This window comes from Ceratotherium simum, chromosome 29 (genome assembly GCF_057802395.1).
Source record: "Ceratotherium simum simum isolate JZ-2026a chromosome 29, ASM5780239v1, whole genome shotgun sequence".
Taxonomy (NCBI): Eukaryota; Metazoa; Chordata; class Mammalia; order Perissodactyla; family Rhinocerotidae; genus Ceratotherium; species Ceratotherium simum.
In genome coordinates, this window is record NC_141928.1 from 6985118 (window position 1) to 7008239 (window position 23122).

Below are 23122 nucleotides of genomic sequence, written 5' to 3' on the forward strand. Positions count from 1 at the left end.
GGCTGTCAACAAATGAATGGATAAAGAAAATGTGATACACACACACACAATGGACTATTATTCAGCCTTAAAAAAGAAGGAAAGGGGCCAGCCTGGTGGCATGGTGGTTAAGTTCTCGAACTACGCTTGGCGGCCCGGGGTTCGCAGGTTCAGATCCTGGGCGTGGACCTACGCACTGCTTATCATGCCACGCTGTGGCAGGCATCCCACATATAAAGTGGAGGAAGATGGGCACGGACGTTAGCCCAGGGCCAATCTTCCTCAGCAAAAAGAGGAGGATTGGCAACAGATGTTTGCTCAGGGCTAATCTTCCTCACCAGGAAAAAAGAAAACAAAGAAAAAGGAAATCTTGCCATTTGCAATAATATGGATTAACCTAGAGAACATCATGCTAAGTGAAACAAGCCAGAAACAGAAAGACAAATACTGTATGATCTCACTTTTATGTGGAATCTAAAATGCTGAATTTTTAGAAGCATAGAGCAGAATGATGGTTACGAACGGCTGGGAGGTGGGGCGTGGAGGGAAATGGACAGACGTTGGTCAAAGTGTACAGTTTCAGACATGCAGGATGAATAAGTTCTGGAGATCTAACAATACTGTATTGCATAATTGAAATTTGCTTAGAGAGTAGATCTTAATTGTTCTCACCAAAAAAAAATATAGCTATGTGAGGTGATGGATATGTTAACTGGCTTGATGCTGGTAATCATTTCACAATGTATATACATACCAAAACATCACACTGTACATCTTAAATACAATTTTTACTTGTCAATTATACCTCAATAAAGCTGGAAAAAATATTAAATGCAAAGAGCAGAATCCAATCTATATAGAGTAAGAGCTCAATTTGTTTTAAAAAAATTAAAAGGCATATATATTTACACTTATTTATTTATTCATAAAAGATTTGAGAGAAACTCACCAAACTCTGAAAAGGTTAGTACCAGTGGGATGGTGGGTAACAATTTTTTCTTTACACTTTTCTATATTTTCTAAATTTCTAACAACAGTCAGGTATTAATTTAAAATGACTAAAAAAAAAAATCAATCTTTTTTTTTAAGTATCATCATTAGCCAGTAATAGCTGCAGGACCCTCACCTAACCTAACCCCCATCTCCATTTTAAGCTATCACGTCACAATATCAAATAAGATACGCATGGAAGTGACTCTGTAAACTGTATCTCACTATACAAATAAGACACAGAAATTTTGAGACTAGAAGGGACCAGGAAGGGCATACATTGTAATCACTCATTCAACTTTATTCAATTCAATGTAAATAAACCAATATTTACAAAACACCACTAACAGCTGAGGCCCAAGAAGCGAAAAATACTCAGTTCCAGAAAAAATCCCCAACAGCCAGTCCTAACTGTCCAGGAACGAGGAAACCTCTCCTTCCACCATGGGGGAGCCAGAGATCTGGGCGCTCTGCGACAAATGCCCCATCCATTCTGTAAGTCCTGCGCCCGGGTGCTTCGGCCAGCATCTCGAGACGAGGTGGGAGTCGGGGAGACAGCAACCTCAGCACTCACATCTCTCCCTCCGGATACTCTCCTAGAAGGTGCAGTGATGTCAGTCTCTTGATGGCAAGGTGACAAAGCAAAAAGAGGCACAGGCAAGGAGTTGCCAAAGTAGGGTGAGGATGACAATACCAGACACAAGCAATGAAGATTTAATTACATTTCAACAACCACCCTACCGTTCCCATTAGTACTGACACAGCAGTAATGTCTGTTTCCCCAAGGATGTCAGAGATTGCAAGCACTAGACCTCGTATCCAGTACTGCGCTAAGAAGAGCTTTATCCATCAGCATTCATTCTTCTTATAACACTACAAGGCAGGTGTTCTTATGCCCATTCTATAGATGAGGAAACAGAGGCTCAGAGTGGTAAAACTTGCTTAAAATCATAGTGTTAGTAGGTGGCAGAGCCAGTATTCTAACTCAGGTTTCTTTAAACCCCAAAACTGGAGCCGGCCCCGTGGCTTAGTGGTTAAGTGCGCGCTCTGCTACCGGTGGCCCGGGTTCAGATCCCGGGCGCGCACTGACGCACTGCTTGTCCGGCCATGCTGAGGCCGCGTCCCACATACAGCAACTAGAAGGATGTGCAGCTATGACATACAACTATCTACCAGGGCTTCAGGGAGAAAAAGGGGAAAAAAAGGAGGAGGACTGGCAATAGACGTTAGCACAGGACGGGTCGTCCTCAGCAAAAAGAGGAGGCTTGGCATGGATGTTAGCTCAGGGCTGATCTTCCTCACAAAAAAAAAAAAAACAACATTGTAAACCCCAAACCTGAGGTCTTAACCACCTCATACTTTTTACAACCAAATAAATGGTGTATCTTTTGTTTGTTTATAAATTTTTTATTACAGAATATGTCAAACTATCTACTCGTGGTCAATCTTATTCCTCTACACTCTTCCCCACCCCAATCTCAATTACTTAGAAGCAAATCCAGATAGTCTATCATTTCATCTATTAATAGTTCAGCATGTATCTGATAAGGGCTTTTTAATAATTTTATTTATTTATTTATTTTTTCTCCCCAAAGCCCCAGTAGATAGTTGTATGTCATAGCTGCACATCCTTCTAGTTGCTGTATGTGGGACGTGGCCTCAGCATGGCTGGAGAAGCGGTGCGTCGGTGCGCACCCGGGATCCGAACCCGGGCCGCCAGCAGGGGAGTGCGTGCAGTTAACCGCTAAGCCACGGGGCCGGCCCTGATAAGGGCTTTTTAAAAAAACATAACCCAAATAACATGTTATATTCCTAATCATAGTAAACTGCTTATCAAGTTAATTAAACAAGATTGTTCATCCATGGGAAGTCAAGGTTACAGGAACACACACAAAAGCCAGGACTGCTCCCAGGTACATATTCACATGGTTGGTTGTAAAAGCCTGTAGTTTTTCCTGGCTTTCCTAGGAGACTTGTATTATCTGAAATTGGTGGAAACACAGTTGGCTCTAACACAATTATAATCTCAAAAGTACTAACTCAAACAAGGAAATAAGCATTAGTTTGATAATGATGAAGCAATCTGAATTAATGTACTATATACGTATCATTAGAGAAAATGCAGCACCAGCAGATTATTCTGGATTATTTCAGATTATTCCAAAAGGTTTGTTCATATTTTCAATATACTACTTTGTTAACTTAAAATTTCATTTTAAGATTATCAAAATTCTAAACCAAAATTTTACCCAAAAGGTTTTATTTAAAATGTGTCATTTCAGGTCTTAATTATGGATGCAACTTTTTTTCTTTTCTGTCTGTGTTCTGTTTGCATGCAACTTTATTTTTACCACCACAAATGCTTTCTTAGCATTTAAGAACACATACACACTGAGAAGTAAATTCTTACTGAAATAAGTTTTCCTAAAATTTCTGGCTTATAGAGAAAATCTGAAATTAAAAGACAACAGGAGGCTAATAAACATGCTGAGATCCTGAACTTCAGCGACGGACAACTTAAAACAAGACATCACCTTTGTCCTATCAGGCTAGAGGAAGTTAAGACTTATAATGTGCTGTGTTGTGATGCATGTGGCTAAATGAACACTCACATATGCTACTGGTGGGAGTGTGAACTGATAAAACCATTATAGAGGGCTATTTGGTACCTTCCATTTAAAGTAATCCCATGCCTAGGAATCTACCCTACAGAAATACTAGAGCTGATACACGAAGATACATGTACAAGAATAGTCACAGCAGCTTTGTCTATTATAATAGGTAAAATCAAGCAATAAAAATGCAATATAAATTTCATTAACAAAAGAATGATTTTTATAAATCATGGGTCCTCCTCACAATGGAGTATTATTGTAGTGGTTAAAAAGAAGGAAGTTGGCCCATATACACTAACATTTTTTTAAATGGCCACAAGATAATAAGTGAAAAAGACAAGTTGATTCATTCAGCAAGTATTTACTGAGTACCTATGGCCTTGCTCTAGGTTTTGAGAATGGAGCACTGAATACAATGAACAAAAATTCCTGCTTTACTGAGCTTATATCCCAGTGGAGAGAGACAGACAAGAACAAATAAACAGTAAAAGACATGGTCTATTGGGTGGCGATGAGTCGACAAAGAAATAAGGCAGGGAAGGGAGAGGGGAGGGCAGGGAGCGCTGCCACCTCAACTAGTGTGGTCAGAGCAGGCACCTCTGAGCAGAGAGGGAGAAGGGTGGGCATCAGCCACGCAAATGTCAGGAGGAAGGGCATTCCAGGCCTGGCACCAAGAAATGCCCCCCTAAAGTGGAACCGTGCTCTGTGGATTGAGGACTACAGGAGGCCAGGATGGCTGGACTTTGGCTTAGAAGTCACTGAAAAGCTCTGCACATGACCTGATCTGACTTAGATTTTAAAAAGCGTGATTATGCCAAAAAAAGAAAAGAAAGAAACCTACATGAGGGGAAGGTGTTTATGAAGATCATTAAAGTTACGTAGAAAAACGTGGAAGGACACACCAAGTGGTAACAGTGTTAACACTGAAGAATCCACCTGAGGGGACGGGCAGGAGGAAGGACCCCTGAACACTCCTTAGCGTTCTTGTAACAGAAAAGCTTTAAGTCACCAAAAAGCAGCTACCTATCATATACTAAATACTCTTTTACTCCTTCAAATACATCATGAAAGGTAATTATAACTCTTGTTCTAATCTGTACTTTGTATAATTTTATTTATTTATTTTTTCCCCCAAAGCCCCAGTAGATAGTTGTATGTCGTAGCTGCACATCCTTCTAGTTGCTGTATGTGGGACACAGCCTCAGCATGGCCGGAGAAGCGGTGCGTCGGTGCACACCCGGGATCCGAACCCGGGCCGCCAGCAGCGGAGCGCGCGCACTTAACCGCTAAGCCACGGGGCCGGCCCTCTAATCTGTACTTTGTGCAAACAAAAAATTTTTCGGTTTTCTATAAACCATGCCTCTGAAAATGAAGTATTATATTCAAAAAGATCCTTTTTACTTGACTTGTAAGAGTGAAACGTAGGGTAGTCTTTATAATGAAACTTAACTTTTGAAAATTAGAAATGACGACTACATTAGGGAAAAAAGAACCAAAGCCCCCCCCAAAAAAAAGTCACCCCTATTTCACTTCGTGAAAACCATTCAGAATTTGGAGATTTTTCCTCTCATCTCTGTTTTATTTTAATATCATTTGTTTATTCTGAATGATAAAACTTGTACACGCTTATAGAAAATAGACTTGAAGGAGTATAGGAAAGCAGCCGCAACCTCACTGCTCAGGGATAACTTGTACTAACAGTTTGGTGTCTTCCATCTAAGAACATTTAAAACATGTGTTTCAGTTATTGTAGCTCTTAGGTGGTACTAGGCAAACAAAATATCATATTCACTAGAAAAGTATAAGCAAAGCCATAATTTATAATCTCGCTGTTTGGTGGCATCTATAACAGGATCAGTCACGTAGTGAGTACAGCACAAGCCCACCACCCAGGTGCAGAGAATTCCTATTTATATAAACATGGCAACAATGCTTTTTCAGTGAGAAAGGCTCATTTTAGAAAAACTGGAAAACAGAAATACATTCATTCCCTCATTCCACAGAGACTTACTGAAGCCCCACTGTGTGTCAGGCACTGTGCACTCAACGGTCACCAAGACAAGCGAGCTCTCGCCCTCGGGAGGCTCACAATCCCCCTAGTTGTCGAAAAGTCCAAGGAACAACAACAAATATCCATTACCCACTCTCTGGAATTATCAATGTCTCTATCATAGTTGCTTCAGATCCATAGGAAGGGAGGGAAGAAAGGAGGGAAAGAATAAAACATAAGCGACAAAGTGAAGTGCCTCTGCACCTCTGCCAAATACTACTCGCTCCATCACTCCTCCCCACACTCACGAACTGGTTAGAGGTGCTTTTCTGTTTTTTCTTTTTAAATTACTTTTTCCTAGACATATTCATATCCATAAACATCATAGTATCAGTCTGTGTTTTAAAAATTTGGATAAATTGTGTCATAATGTATGTGCACTTCTGCAACCTGCATTTTCAGACAACACTGTATTCTTTGAGGACCTGTGTTGATACATTTAATATGCTCTAGTTCCTCATTTTATCTGCCTGTATTCTGTCACATGTACGTCACAATATATCTATTTCCCCATCTTTGTGTATTCAGGTAATTTCCAATCTTTTGGCATGACAAAGCTGTTATGCACATCCCTGTATGTATCTTCTCACACACATTTGTGCGGGGATCAAGGGTATATATATAGATGTGAAAATCCCTGGGACATAGAGCGTGCACATTTTGAATTTCACTGGAAACTGCCAAATGGATCTCTAAAGTATATGGGAGTTTCCTTCCATCTTCACTGAACTTTGACGTCAGACGTTTCATTTTTCCCAGTCTTGGGGGGAAATCAATGCTGACACTGACTTAATTTGCGTGTCCTGATACTTCATGAGTTTGAGCACCTCATCTGTTTCTTAGCCATTTGGGTTTTTCTTTTGTGAAATGCCTATTTTATATCCTATGTTCATTTTCCTTTTGGATTTTTTTTTTATAATTTTTTATTTATTTTTTCCCCCAAAGCCCCAGTAGACAGTTGTATGTCATAGTTGCACATCCTTCTAGTTGCTGTATGTGGGACGCGGCCTCAGCATGGTCAGAGAAGCGGTGCGTCGGTGCGCGCCCGGGATCCGAACCCAGGCTGCCAGCAGCGGAGCGCGCGTACTTAACCGCTAAGCCACGGGGCCGGCCCATCCTTTTGGATTTTTTTTTAAGTTCTTATATATTCTGGCTACTAATCTTTTATTTCTACGCTGCAAGTTTCTTCTGGTCTTTTTTTTTTTCAACTGTATCTTTTGTCATATAAGTCTTTTTAAATTTTGAAGGAGAAAACATGTCAATCTTTATTCCTGATAGCATTTTTTAAATGTCTTTTTTTAAAAATTCTTCTCTATTCCAAGGTCATAAAATATTCACCAACATAGTATTCTAAAAATTTTAGAGTTGTTCTCACATTTTGGTCTTTAATCTACCTGGAATATGTTTTTGTGTGGGTGTGAGGTAGGCATCTATTTCATTTTTTTTTTTCCACATGGGAAGCCAGTTGTCCTAAGACTACTTCAGAGCAATCTGTCCTAACTTCCACTGCTCTGTGACGCCACCATAGAGGGAGGCAATGGATGCTTATCCTGTTCTCATGAAGCCAGAAGTCTCTGGTATGTGCTTCCTATTCTGTCCCATTGTTCTGCCTGATTCCCACTACTATCATATGGCTTTATGATATGAAATCGAGGAAGGCAAGACCTCTCTCCTCCTCCCTCTTTAGATTTGTGTTGGTTATTTCAAGACTTTTGGTGACTGGAAGGGAGAACCGGGGGGCTTCTGCTGTGCTAGTAATGTCCTATTTCTTGACCTGGGTGCTGGTCACCTGCATATGTTCAGTCATAAAAAATTCACCAAGCTGCACATGAATGAACTAAAAAACTAAAGGAAGGAAGGGCAAGGAGACCAGAGAGGAGGCTGCCTCACAGAAAGACTGGCAGCCTCATTAAGGATCATGAACTCTCTCCTAAGGGGAACAGGGTTCCACCAATGGGTTTAAAAGGGGAGTGACATGAATGGATTTGGCTTTTAGGGAGATCATTCCAGCTACAAAACAAAATATGAACTGGAGCAATGCTGGGACACCAGGTATGAGGAGACTACATTGCTCCAAGAGATATAAGGATGGCCTGGACCAAACAGTAACAGTGGTAAGGACAGAGCAGTGAATGGATTTGGGGAGCTATTTAAAACACACATCTATGTGATGACTGTTCATTCAGTTAGCTTACCAAATGTTGATGTAAGTTTCCCCAAAGCATAAACTGTGCCTAGTTAGAGCAGAGGTGAAATGAGAAATGGATTTCATCTCACCGCCCTGACTAATGGGTAGTAGGTGCCTTAGAGTCCCAGAGGCTGAGAAGCATTGGGATTGATTTGCACTATCTGCCACTGGCACAGAGAGGAGGGTGTCAGTACACGTTCCGTGTATTGACCATCCTTCCTAGGCTCCTGAACTTCTCCTTCTAGAGCAGTGGGCTCCAAAGCTGAGGATGCAACATGTTGATCCAGTGTGGGGCTTTATACTTGCCTTTTATCTTAAAAAAAATTTTTTTGTAACATATAATATACAAATTGATGTTGAAATGCTCAAAAAAAAGCCCAGACGCATCTATGGAACTTGGTGATGAAAGGTTAAGAATAACAGATTTCTGGCTTGAGAGAATGAGTAGCTGGTGGCGCCAGTCACTAAGAAAATAAAATCCGGAGAGGCATACAGGTCGGGGGTGGGGGAGTGGGAGGACGAGTTGGGTTCTAGCCTACAGAGGCGCTTACAAGACATCAAAACGGAAACGGGGGGCAGGCAGGTGGATGTACTTGTCCAGAGCTCACAAGACAGGTCTGATCTGCAGACGGAATAAGAAAAGCACTCCCATAATCCCAACACCTGATGACAACTACTGCTCTGGTGTATTTTCTCCTCTTTTCCTCACTTTACAAACCGTTGTTTTATACTGACAATTCTGCTCTTTTAACAAACACTAGAACCTAAGAAATGCTTTTGCTTTAACTTCCCCAACAATTTCACATTAAACTGCTTTCAAATAAAGCAAGAGGAGTAATGATACTGCAATTTAGTTTTCTCATAAACTGAACTCGAGAAAACAAACACTGCACGTAACTGAGCTGGCTGAAGGTCACCTACCGGGCCACTTCCTTATCTTCAACAGCTCACCAAGTGGCAGTCTACAGACCATACTGACCCACAAAATGTCTTATATTTGGCCAACACAGTGTTTTGTTTTCTAATTTGAATTAGTTGCTAGCTAACTTCACACAAAAGCCTAAATTTCTAGCTATTCTTTAAAAAAAGGAAGAAGGGAAGGGGAGGGGAGGAGAGGGGAGGGGGAGGGGGGAGGGGAGGGAGGGAGAGAGGGAGAGAGGGAGAAAAAGGAAGAAGGGGAGGGAGGGGAGGGGAGGGGAGAGGGAGAGGGGGAGGGGGAGAGGGAGAGAGGGGAGGGGAGAGGGAGAGAGGGGAGGGGGAGAGAGGGAGAGGGGAGGGGAGGAGGAGAGGGGGAGGGGGAGAGAGGGAGAGGGAGAGGGAGAGAGGGGGAGAGAGAGAGAGAAAGAGAGAGAGAAAGAGAGAGAGAGAGAGAGAGAGAGAGAGAGAGAAAGAGAGAAAGAGAGAAAGAGAGAAAGAAAGAAAGAAAAAGAACCGCAAGATCCAGCACGTCTAGGCCACACTGCCATGCAGCAACCATCCGCTGGAGCAGAGCAGCAGCGGCCCCTGCAGAAGGAGACCGTGTTCTTCAGCTGGCGCTCTCTCTGCTCTCCCAAGCCAGCTCACGTCTAGTATCTACCTAGCTTCTAACAGCATCTAAGCTTGTGACCTCTGATTCATATAAACATCAGATCCGAAAAGTAACCAGAAGTGCCTTTAAGTGCCCACAATCAGTTTCTCTACTAACAGAGAAAAGCAACAAGAATACTACCATCTACCATTTCTGGACTACCAACTATTAACGGTAGGAGACACTACCCTAAGAAGCTTAACATTCAAATTCTTGGCTCATTGCATACAGACAGCAATTTACAAAAGGAATGAGGTCAAATTCTCTCATAAAACAAAAATCTGACAGCTAAGCATATGAGGAGAGAAAAAAAACTACAAAAAGCTTAAAGAAAATGCAAAACACAGAAGTTGAGGGTCCTGGCAATCAGGGCTTTCCTCTTTGACAGTCCCTGAGGACTGCTCACTCAGTGCAAGTGGTAAGATAGAAAGAGCACTGATGCCGGGTTCCAATTCTGACTCCTCCACTTACGTAACCCAGTTCTGTTTTCCTAATTTATAAAGCAGAGATAATCACATTTATCTCAAAGGGCTGCTATGAGGAGTCAATGAGTAAAGAACATCAAATATTTAGCACAGTCTCTGGCTTATAATAGATGCTTTAATAACAAGTAGCTATTACCATCGCTTACAATTTAGATTCCGTAGAACACCTCATTTCCCCACGTGAGCCCAGAACAGCTGTCACTGGACTGGTGGTCTCAACCTTTCTATGTACACAGCAGTCTCATATGCTAGAATTTTGGCAGCATACTTAAGAGGGACGAAAGATTTAAAACGACACTGAGGGGCCGGCCGGGTGGCATAGAGGTTAAGTTTGCGCACTCTGCTTCAGCGGCCCAGGGTTCCTGGGTTCGGATCCCGGGCGCAGTCATATGCACCGCTTATCAAGCCATGCTGTGGCGGTGTCCCATATACAATAGAGGAAGACGGGGACAGATGTTAGCTCAGGGCTAATCTTCCTCACCAGAAAATAAAAATAAAAAAAATAAAGCAACACTGAATGTGTCAACAGCATCCACCTCAGTGTCGCACCCTCCCCATCTCTCTTCCTATCCTCACTATGAGTTGCCTTGGGTGAGCTGTTGGCTGCCTTGACCAAGCTCTCTTCCATGCTCACAAGGCCAAGGTGATGGGCTTGACCTCAGACTGTTGCAACAGCACATTGTATCCTTTTCCGCACCACCCTGGTCAATATTCTGGACAGACATGGCTGACCTGTAAGTCCACCCAGTTGCAGCAAACATCAATTTTACACACTGATCACAGTTTTGAAGGCATGCCTAGGAAGGGTTTGAGGTTTATCAGGATGGACCAGCTAAGAGTCAACGGGCCTGAAACGAGGCACAGCGGGGATGAGGAAGATCCTCTTTTAATGTCCCCAAACTTCCCAGATACTTTTTTGGGCGGGGGGTGGGGAGGGGTGGAATTCACAAAGCAGTCTGTGCAGTGGGGCTGCAGCCACTGGTTTAAGCAAGATCTACCAAGTAAGGCTGGTGTGATCACGTGGATTCTGGTTGACTGGCAGTGATTCTAGTGTATTTGTGCAAATAGCGATCTGATTTATCTACTTACAAACATCACTACATTGCTGAAGACTTTCTCTAAAAGTTATTACTCGGAAACAAAGTAATAACACGTTGCTATGAAGGCAGAGCTTTGAAGTGAGATTATTATATACGTATTGTATTAGTTTCCTAGGGCTGCTGAAACAAATACAGACTGGGTGGCTTAAAACAATGGAAATTGATTCTCTCAATTCTGGAGGCTAGAAGTCCAAAATCAAGGTGTCGGCATGGCCATTCTCCCTCTGAAGGTTCTAGGGAAAAACCCTTCCTTGACTCCTCTAAGTTTCTGGTGGTTTCTGGCAATCCCTAGTGCTCTTGGTTTGCAGCTGTATCACTCCCATCTCTGCCCATCTTCACACGGCCTTCCTCCTTGTGTATGTCTCCTCTTCTTATAAGGACACTGGTTATACTGGAAGTAGGACCCATCCTCATCCACTATGACCTAATCTGAACTACTTACATCTGCAAAGACCCTATTTCCAAATAAGGCCACACTCGGAGATTCTGGGTGGACATTAATTGGAGGGACACTAGTCAACCCAGTACATACATCCATCTTCTTAATCATTTACATTGAAGCGTTCTAGTGTTTAATCACCTGGCCAAATTTATGCTATTATTCTTCAACTAAAGAGATGAAGGAAAGGAAAACTATTGCACAGACAGTATTTCTTGATCCCAACTTTTTTTCTACTAGTTAAAAAAAAGAGTAAACCACACGTTTACTCTTGTGTACTGGGGAAAAAGCAGCACCAGCAGCAAAAATCTCTAACAGCAACAGTGGAAGGGGGAGGGGCAATAAAAGTAGAAAAAAAGACAAAACAATTATTGGAATTTTTCAGGGCTGTTTTATTAAGAAACCTCAGCAATCAAATATTTGATTATTCTACACTAGTATTCTCAGAAGAAAGCAAATTGGCATATATGCCACCAAGCAGTAGTCACCAAAAAAAGGCATGTTATATGCTTACATATACATATGCTGAAGAACAGATGCTTAAGAGATATTCGTACTTAAAAGAGATCAAACCCTGAAATGTCTGTATATTTTAAGTGTATACAGTCACGTGTCACTTAACAACGGGGATACCTTCTGAAAAATGCAGTTAGGCGATTTCATCGTTGTGCGAACATCACAGAGCGTACTTACACAAACCTAGATGGTACAGCCTACCACGCACCTAGGCTGTATGGTACTAATCTTAGGGACCACTCCTGTATATGCAATCCACTGACCAAAACGTTGTTATGCAGCGCACGACTGCACCGAGGCTGGGAGTCTTTCCAGTTCAAATGGCCAGGTACTGGAGTTAAAATAACCTTCAAAGCGCTATGGACTATCCCACTTTGGTGCATAAAAGTAGGTAGGAAAACGAAGATGACTCAGATCACTGTATTCGCTCACGTTATCCAGGCCCACACCACATGGAAACCTGCTGCCTTTTGGCCACACCAATTAACTAAAGAGCAGCATGTGCTCAAGCCCAACTTACAAGGCCTCACTCTGTGGGTTTAATATGAGGAAAGGCGTAATTCAGCTACGCTAATGGGTAATTACACAGGAACTGCCCTTCATATCCTGTGAAATATGCCAGTTAGATAATCTTATCCCCCAAATAATCCCTTCACCCACACATGGGAGGGTGGGAACACATGTTTACCACATGACGATAAATATGCATCTTGCTCTTGTTCCCTTGCCAACTATTAAGTCACGTTAACAGTGCTATCTCATCTTCCTCCTATAATCTAAGTGGTGGCATCAACATCCACCTTCATGAGCTCTGCCAGCAACCTAGATGCCACCTCCTCCCTCACCCCACCCTTGTCCATCATTTGCCTTCTAAATAGCTGAGGGGTCTGTCTGTACCCTCTCCTCACTCCTCTCCCCATTTCAGGCCCCAACCTCGCACCTAGAACATGTCTAGAACCTGGCTCATCCCTTGCTTCCAGTCTTGCCCCCTGACTGAACTCCCAGAGAAATCTATCTATGTAAAATCCAATCTTGTTCAGTCACTCCCACCCCCAAAAAACTTCAGGGGCTCCCCAAAGCCTCCACAGTTATAAAGGCCGATCTCTGCGCATTTCCTCTGCTCCGCTCTGGACCACCAACACCAGACACGATGGACTACTTCCTGCCACCATGCTCGTGCGGGCATGCTCGTGCGGCTGTCCCCCCTGACTGCACCATCCTACTCTTCCCATGCTTCTCCTAGCTAACTTCTTTCCCAACATGCAAACTCTCCTGAGGTTCAACTCAGATGTCACCTCTCAGAGGAAATCTTCCCTGTCTTAGCCTCTCATAAAGCGTTCAGGACTCGGTGCTCCCACAGCCCCACCATGCTGTATCAAAACTACCTGTATAGGGGCCGGCCTGGTGGAGTAGTGGTTAAGTTCGCCTGCTCCGCTTCGGCGGCCCGGAGTTCACAGGTTCGGATCCCAGGCGCAGACCTACGCACCGCTTATCAAGCCATGCTGTGGCAGGTATCCCACATATAAAGTACAGGAAGATGGGCACAGATGTTAGCTCAGCGCCAATCTTCCTCAGCAAAAAGAAGAGGACTGGCAATAGATGTTAGGTCAAGGCTGATCTTCCTCACCAAAAAAAAAAAAAAAAAACCTACCTGTTTACGTGCCTGTCTCATTTTTGCATTTCTTCTGCCTAGCACACAGCAGGCATTTAATAAATGCTGAATGAATGAACTACTATTTAGTTCATTCTACTACTCAGTGCTATTGTTTTACATAAATTATATGTGGGCCTCATAACTACCCTGAGGGGAAGCGACCATTATCCCTATTTTACGGATCAGGGAACCACGGATCAGAGTAGCACATGCTTTCTCTTCCACACACACACTAACCCCAGCCGACCCTGGCTTATTCCTACTCACATTCCACATCTCAGCTTTACTGTCACTTCTTCAGGGAACTATTCCTTTACACCAAATACCAGGGCAGGTTCCTCATTGCACAAAATAAATTCCACACATCTTACCATGGCCTCCAGGCTCATCTGTACCTCTTCACCTTCCTCTCCTACCTATGTCTTCCCCAAACCACTGTGCTCCAGCCATACAGGCCTCCTTCCAGTTTTGCAGACAAATGAAAATGAAGACTGTCCCACTCAGGGCCTCTGCCCCTCCTGTTTCCTCTGCCTATAATACTCTTCCCTAGACCTGCAAATACTTGGCTTATTCTTCAAGTCTCTGCTCAAACTTTACCTCTTCAGAGAGGCTCTCTTGGGACAGTGCATCTAGAGCAGTCTCCAATTCTATTACTCTTTACCCCAATACTGTTTTATCTTCTTCTTATCAATTTATGCCAATCTTAAATTACTTGTGCACTCATGTGTTTCAGAGCTTACTGTCCAGTACCACTAGAATGAAAATTCCATGTAGGCAAGGCCTTAGCCCTGTTCACTGCCATAGCCTGTGTCTAGAACAGCGCCTGCCTAGCACATAATAGATACCTGATGAATATCTGTCAAATGAGTAAGCGAGCAGTAGAAAGCATTTGTTGCAAAGTCATCCAGTAAGCTTAAAAATCATTCATTTAGTCAATGAATCTATAATGGTAGGTTTTAGGTCAAAATAAAATGTTTCAGGTACATACCGCTTTTTTGTGATTTTCTGCTTTAATCTGCCTTTTCACTTAACACTTTCTGATCTAGATCCCCTCAGTGAAGAGGACTTCTTAAGTGACTAGCCCAAAAGTTATACAGCATTAAATGGAAGTCAGGATTCCAAGCCAGATCTGTTAATTCCAAAGTCATGCTCTTTCCTGGACTGTGTTCAACTGCCGGTATAAAGTTTTGGTTATTTGAGTTATAATTTGTGGATAATTATCATAAAAGTACTCAACCCAAGAAATGTCCAAATTAAACTAAAGCACTCAAAGCTTTAGCAAGACACTTCCTGGCCACTGTCTCATACACAGCAGCTACCTGAAAGCTAGAATTATCAGTCATCAAAATATTTTCTATTTGTAAACACTGAAGTCCACAATGCAAAAACTGTTATCATCTTTGACACAAAATTTGAATTATCTTTTTTATTCCATTAATGAGAATTAGAAAATGACTACTAAAATAACATCAATGATCATTTAAACATAACGTTTGTTCAAAGTTATGAGTGAGAAAATAAATGTTTATTGAATAAATGAATGGAAACCACCCATCACCCAGAAAAGGCTAAACTGTACTCCATAGCTCAAGTGTACAAAGTCAAGAAATATTAAAATACTTAAGGAAAGTTCCTATCAACAGAGGGAATTCTATACTGTACTCAGAATACGGAGGACCCTACCTGTTTTCTTTGCTGGGCTGAATCTCCGTAGGGGTAGGAACCATGCCTAACATAAGCAATCTATAAACGTTTCCCGAGCATGTGGATGCCTAAAGAATGATACTTGTTTGTACTTTAAACACGTTTCCTTGTCTTGCGGGCCATATTTGAGAAACAGAACAAGATCTACTATACAATAAAATGTATAACTTAATCAAGACAGACTTTGAATATATAATAATCAAAGACAATTATACTTGGACACTAAAGAGCATAATTAAAGATCAACACTAACTGCTATGGTCTGAACGTTTGTGTCCCCCAATAATTCATATGTTGAAATCCTAACACCCAAAGATGATGGTATTAGGAGGTGGGGGGGTCTTTGGGAGGTGCTTAGGTCATGAGGGTGAAGTTTTCATGAATGGGCTTAGTGTTCTTACAAAAGAGACCCCACAGAGATCTCTTGCCCCTTCCACCACGTGAGGACACAGTAAGAACGCACCAGCTATGAACCAGGAAGAGGGCCTTTACCAGAAGGCAACCATGCTGGCACCCTGATCGTGGACTTCTCAGCCTCCAGAACTGTGAGAGATAAATATACAAGCCACCCAGTCTATGGTATTGTTATAGCATCCTGAACAGACCAAGACACGAATGACCAAAGGGATGTAAGCACTGGACATCAACAGGGCCAACATGACAAACAGAAAGACAAGCAGACACGATGCCTCCCAATGGAAGAACACAGCACTAACCTATGAAGCAGTCCTGCCTAAAGAATCAAATCTGAACATGGTCAAACCTCTAGATCCAGTTACCAATTTACAGAAAATACAACAGACAGATGAACATATGAAACCACAGCACAAGGAAATAATCAGCAAAATCCAGTATGGGGGCAGAAGTGAGATTCTCTAGATTACAAGAGACTTAAGGGGCCGTCCCCATGGCTTAGCGGTTAAGTGCGCGTGCTCTGCTGCTGGCGGCCCGGGTTAGGATCCTAAGCGCGCACCCATGCACCGCTTGTCAGGCCATGCTGTGGCAGTGTCCCACATAAAGTGGAGGAGGATAGGCACAGATGTTAGCCCAGAGCCAGTCTTCCTTAGCAAAAGGAGGAGGATTGGCATGGATGTTAGCTCAGGGCTGATCTTCACACACACAAAATTAAAAAAAAAAAAGAGAGAGACTTAAGAGGCATAGTAACCAATGGTAATGTGAGGACACTATTTAGATTCTGGTTAAAAAAATTTTTTAAATCCATTTATGACCAATGGAAATTTGAACCTGATTTTGATAAAGATTAACATTACTATTTTTTTGTTATAATGGTATTATAGTTATGTTTTTAAAAGGGTCCTTATTTCTTATAGGTACATACTGAAATACTTATGGATCAAATGATAATGATGCCTTTGATTCGCTCTAAAATAATATGAGAAGACAATGACAAATGCTGGCAACAACGTATAGAAAGAGGAACACTTATAATTGCTAGTGGGAATGTAAAATTGTATAGTCACTTTAGAAAGTAGTTTGGCAGTTTGTTTGTTTGTTTTTTTGCTGAGGAAGATCAGCCCTGAGCTAACATCTGTTGCCAATCCTCCTCTTTTTGCTGAGGAAGATTGGCCCTGAGCTAACAGCTGTGCCCATCTTCCTTCATTTTTGTATGTGATACACCTGCCACAGCATAGCCCGATAAGCTGTGTGAAGGTACATGCCCCAGATCCAAACCCACAAACCCTGGGCCGCTGAAGTAGAGCGCACAAACCCAACTACTACACCACTAGGCCGGCCCCAGTTTGGCAGTTTCGTAAAAAGTTAAATAGAAATCCACCATATGACCCAGCACTACTACTCCACTTCTAGGGTATCACCCCCAAAAATGAAACATATGTCCCCACAAAGACTTGCACATGAATGTTTGTAGACGCACTATTTACAATGGCTAAAAAAAGAAACAACCCAAATGTCCATCAACTGGTGAATGGCTAAGCAAAAGGTGGTATATCCATATAATGGAATAGTATTCAGCAATTAAAAGGAATGAATTTCTAATATATGGCATTAATACATGGTTTTGATGAATCTCAAAAACATAAGTAAAAGAAGCCAGACACAAAAAACCACATACTGTGTGATTCCATTTATACGAAATATCCAGAAAGGGCAAATCTATGGGGAGAGAAAGTAGATTAGCAGTTGCCAGGGGCTGGGGGTGGAAATGGGAATTGACTGTAAACCAGCACAATGGATCTTACACAGGTGATGGAAACGTTCTATGACTGCATTGTGGCAACAGTTGCACAACTCAGTAAATTTACAAACAATCATTGAATTGTACACTTAAAATGGGCGAATTTTACGGTATGTGAACTATACCTCAATAAAGCTGTTTTAACAAGGTAAAGAATTTTTTTTTTTTAATTTTTATTTATTTATTTCCCCCAAAGCCCCAGTAGATAGTTGTACGTCATAGTTGCACATCCTTCTAGTTGCTGTATGTGGGACGCGGCCTCAGCATGGCTGGAGAAGTGGTGCGTCGGTGCGCGCCCGGGATCCGAACCCAGGCCGCCAGCAGCAGAGCGCGCGCACTTAACCGCTAAGCCACGGGGCCGGCCCAAACAAGGTAAAGAATTTAGAGACAGATCAAAAGAGAAGGAATTTGAGAAGACTAAGAAAATCAGAAGAGTGATGGAAAACATAACATAGAATAAGAAAAGTGAATGAAAAATGAAAGGACTTGTTTCTAATTTTAAAAAAGTAAAGAATGTGAAAGAGAAGTGATGTGTGTGGGGATGGGACAGAATTAACCACTGGTTAATGGTTATTGAGGCTGGGTGACAGATACATGGGAGTTTATTACACTATCCTGTCTACTTTGGTATATGTTTGAAATTCTCCATGATAAAAAGTTTTTTAAAAGATCAATGCATATTTCTGGTACTCAGTGACCTCTTCATGTTATTCTTGCTAGTCTGGGTCTATAACCTGATCAAATATCCTATTTCTCTTAGTCTCAAGCAAAACAAGAGATCTAACGTTGCTGCTCTGACAAGCTCTCTTTCGGTGATTTCCACATCCTTGGGTAAGAAGTTAGAACGTTTAAGAAAGGGGCCAACCCAGCCTGGTGGTGCAGCGGTTAAGTGCGCGCGCTCCACTTTGTCGGCCCAGGGTTTGCCAGTTCAGACCCCGGGTGCGCAGTGATGCACCGCTTGTCAAGCCATGCTGTGACGGAGTGCCATATAAAGTAGAGGAAGATGGGCACAGATGTTAGCCCAGGACCAAGCTTCCTCAGCAAAAAAGAGGAGGATCAGCATCGGATGTTAGCTCAGGGCTGATCTTGCTCACCAAAAAAAAAAAAAAAAAAAAGAATGTTTAAGACAAAAGAAACAATTACAGTATTGATTATGGAATTGGCACTTCAGTACTTATCAAACATGTGACAAAGATGAAAAACATTAAGTAATTTAGCACAACAGAGAGAAATCAATCACCAGAATTACATCAACTCAGTTTGCTTCTACCACTGAAATTAGTATACTTTTTCATTTATACCAGTACCATCAGTATTTACCTAATGATGCCAGCCACTTGACATTTTAATTCTAGAAATGTGCAGAGAGCACTGTACTGGGAGCCAAGAGACGTGGTCCAGTGTGTCCTACTATTAGCTTAGTCTCTAATTTATAAGCTATATGAACTCAGTTACATAACTTAACCTAAGACTCAGGATCTTATATTATAAAATGAAAGAATTTTAAAGATCAGGAGTTCGTAACTTGGAGTCATAAGCCTGGGGGCTAGGGTCTATGGATAAGTTTCAGCAGCATTATAAAGCCCTAGAAATTCCAAGTTTTGTCCACATTTCTACCTGCACTTTTTGGGGTAGACGTTCCATAGCTTTTAGCAGATTCCCAAAAGGAGCCAACACTCACCTAGCTCCCTGTGCTTGAGAACCATTTTAATCAGGTCATTTTTATTTACAAACAACTGATACCCAAAAGTATGGTGCACGGGTGTGGCCAGGCTTTTCAATCCAGGTTCTGTATTCTTTAAGCTCTACTTTTACAAAATACAATGTTTCATGGTTTGTTAAAGTACTGTGTTTTAATAAGACAAATTTTCTGCAACCCCACAACTTCTTAGAAAATGGTATACCGTGAAAATAATGTACAAGGCTTCGGGTCAGAACGATTTATTTTTCCATTCCCCAGATACATTAACCTGCTGAACCGCCTGGAGGCACGTTTTAGCCTTAGACGACTTTTAGTTTTGAGTTATAATGCAAGATCGAAAGGATCATACTAGGCCTATCATAAATCTCTTCTCTAGACAGACAATGACAGGCGCGAGGGAGAAAACTGCAGGCCCTCTAATTAGAAACACATTTTTAATGCTGGTTTTAAGTTCTCGGTCATGTATTCCAAGCGAGCTTTGAAATTCCTCCTGGAGAGTCCCGCTTTGCTCAGTCCAGACAGCGCCCTACACTGAAATGGGAAACTGAGGCGAAGGCTGCGCGTACCTTCAAGCGGCACAAGGGGATGGAAGAGGGGAGACCGCGGACAAGCGAAGCCCAGGATAAAAGCTGGAGGCGAGAAGGGAGAAGGAACAGCAGGTTGCCATCAGCAAGGAACCTAGGGAAGCCCGCAGGGATTGCAGGCTGGGCCTCCCGACTCCTTCGGGGTTACACCGCAGTTCAGCCCCTGCCCCTCTCTCAACTCGAATCTTCCTGCCCCCAGACGGCCCGAGGACCCCCGCCCAGTCCCTCAGTTCCCAACAGACGTCTCCCAGCGAGAAGCCACGCCCGCGGGGGCAAGTAATGGGGCCCAATCGCTCCGAGGCCCCTCCTGGGCCAAAGTTGCCCCAAGCCCCGAGCAGCCTCGGCCTCCGCCCCCCGGCCCGGCCCTACCCTGAGCGCCAGGTGGTGGACGCGGCCCAGGCCGGGCTCGGCCAGCAGCTGCAGCAGCCCCAGGAGCGGGAGCAGCCGGAGGCCAGCGGCCAGCCGAGGCCAGCGGGAGCCCGCCAGGCCGACAAGCACCAGGGCGGCCATGTTTGCTCCAGCATCACCAGCTGCTTCCTCTCCCGCCCACTTCCGGGGTCAAAGGGCGGTGGCGCCGGAAGGGCCTGGGAGGGGGCTTGGCGGCCAGCGGCGAGGAGACTGCGGCGCTTCTGGTGGAGCGTGCGGCCCGGGAAGTCGCCGAGGCGCCTACGCTGGCCGCGGAGGGGCCGTGCAGTTGGCCGCCCCCGTGCGGACTTCCGTTTAGCCCCCAGAGGGGACCCGGTGGTGGCTGCCGTGGCAACCTTCCTGGGCAGGGCCAGCCGGGACCTCACCTCCGCCCGCCGAGCTTGGAAAGAGACCGCGGGCCTGCGGGACCCCGACCCCACGGGGCCCCCGGCTCTGCGGGTGGGATGTCTCACGCTGTGGCTGCAGCGCCGTGCCTGGCCGCCGATTGGACTGATTTCTCGAGCGGCGGTGACTTGGTGGAAAATACCAAGTTCACGGCTTGTCATAGGTCCTTTGGTTTTTGGGGGGCATTTCATACTAAAATTTCAGACGAAATGGATGTAGTAATACGATTTATTGAGCCCTTAGCAGGCACTTCGTTAGGCCTTTTGTGTGCGTTATTGCATTTAATCCCTGGCACATTCTGATGAGGTAGGAGGTAGGTATTATCATTACCCCCACTTGACAGGTAAGCAGACTGAGGCTCTAAGTCATTTGTTCCAGGTTGAGCTGGGAATCGCATGGAAACTTCTAAATACTGTGTTATATAGCTTCGTGCTATTTCATCCGACCACTAGAGTATGAATCAGGTAATTCTGTTTGGAAACTTTGCTTCTAATCTTTGGAATTTATAGGGAGATCTTTAATGGAGGCATTCCTTGCACTATACCATACATGGCTTTCTAATTTTTATAATTTTAATTTTTCAAAAAATTCCATTATCTTCAAAATTTTTTTCAAAAAATTAAAATCCCAGAATCTGGGTAACCAATGTGTTATTAAATGACATGCAAAAGAAATTTTCAGAAAGCATTTTAAAAATCAGCAATATGAAAGAACATAGTAAGAATGTAAAATAAATGATGTTTTCTTTTAGGTAGCAAAAGGAAATACCGCAGAGAGTTAACTGATTCTTACTTCAGAATGAAACTAGTTGTTAAAGGGAAGGTGATTTTTAAGTGCAGTTTCGTTTTTAAAGGTAGCTTGCAATGCTTTGGAGTATTTTTATTGTTTACTTTTAAAGTTAGGTAGCATTTTTGAGAATCGCTGGTTTTAAATTTGAATATAATAGGCTTCTAAAAACCGGGAATGATCAGGAAGAGTCTTAATTTCATTTAATAATATAATAGTGATGAAACATTTAAATAGTTTATAGAAAACTTTTGTCTTTTAGTTTCTGGAAAACAATTTTACAAGGGCTTAAAGTTGGGTTCTTATTCCTTGCTTCTTTTCACTTGGGAATTATTAAGGGCCCTTCACAGGATCACATACCAGTAGTATCTGTCCAGAGGTTTATGAGGAATAGCTTCCTTTAGGTATTTAAGAACTATATTGTGCTAGTCAGTTTGGATTTGAAAGAAATAAGAAAGGCAACACTAATTACAAAGACTTGAAGTGAGGTAATTTTTAGACAGTTACTTTTCAAATTCTGTGAAAACTGCTATCTTGGCAATTATACGTAGGCACGTGATTTCAGAGTTTCAAGAAAAGATTATTTGCATAATCATGATACTGTAACTAGAAACAGACATGTTGAGTAACAAAACAAGTTATGCTTGCTTCTCCCTGGCAACATTTTCAAAGGGGCATTAAACTTTAAGGTATTGACTGAAAAAGCCTGGAGGGGCTGGAAAGACTGATCTCCCAAACTTGGCTTTTACCCTTACTCTCTTGATCAAGTGCGTTGTATTTTTCTATTTCCTCTAACTTTTCAGGATCCACTGAACGTTGCCACTAGTAGCAGAATTTGTAGTTTGAACCTAGTGTGATTAATAATATTTGGCATCAGTTTAGAAATTTCCAGAAGTCTTTTAAGCAATTAATGGGTTAATATTCTCCAGTTGTAATAAGATATAATTGCTATTTGTTTTTCGTATCAAGAGTTGATATTTCACGGACCAGCCCCATGGCTTAGCGATTAAGTGTGCACGCTCCGCTACTGGCGGTCCGGTTCCGATCCTGGTCACCCACCAACACACCGCTTGTCTGGCCATGCTGAAGCGGCGTCCCACATACAGCAACTAGAAGGATGTGCAACTATGACATACAACTATCTACTGGGGCTTTGGGGAGAAAAAGGGGAGGAAAAAAAAAGAGTTGATATTTCAGAACGAAAACCTCTATAAAGACAATATAGGGAACTAGAGGTCAAATTGGGACCTGGCAGTACATTCAGAAGTCAAATGTCACTTTCGTTCTTTGACTTGAGACATCATGTCTTGGGGGACAGGGGAAGCCCGTGGCATCTTCTTGCGGAGAGTGATCTTCATGGAAAAGCCAGACCCTGACACATCTTAAATGCTACAGCAGGAGGAAAACTTCGGATTCACTTCTCATATTGGTGGCACAATGTGTAACTTAGCCGCAGGACAGCTGGTTTTTCCTGATTTTATGCATATCTTTGTAGACCTTCAGGGGAATTCCATTATCGGTGCAAAAATTGGTTGCGGTTTTAAGATTCTACTCACCATACAGTTCCTACTTTTATCCCACTCCAACTTTTTCCACTTGACTGCTTTCCTGGGTCCTTAGTCAGTAGTTTGAATGCTAAACAAGTGGAGAATTTTAAGCTAGAAACTGATGGAAGCTATTTTAAAGGAAAAAAAATCCTGAGAATTTCAGTGGGAATAGTACTTCACAAAGAGACAAC

General features: G+C 42.8%; 1 protein-coding gene across 4 annotated transcripts in view; it reads right to left on the bottom strand.

Annotated features, from left to right (window-relative positions):
- Positions 1-20326, bottom strand: part of GPR107 (G protein-coupled receptor 107) — a 75663-nt gene extending 55337 nt beyond the window's left edge. For all 4 annotated transcript variants that reach the window (XM_004423577.3, XM_087418920.1, XM_087418921.1 and 1 more), the window contains exon 1: positions 20158-20326. In XM_004423577.3, coding sequence (XP_004423634.1) covers positions 20158-20298 — 141 coding nt within the window. In that variant the 5' untranslated portion in view covers positions 20299-20326. The remainder of the gene's footprint in view (positions 1-20157) is intronic.
- Positions 20327-23122: the final 2796 nt, after the last annotated feature.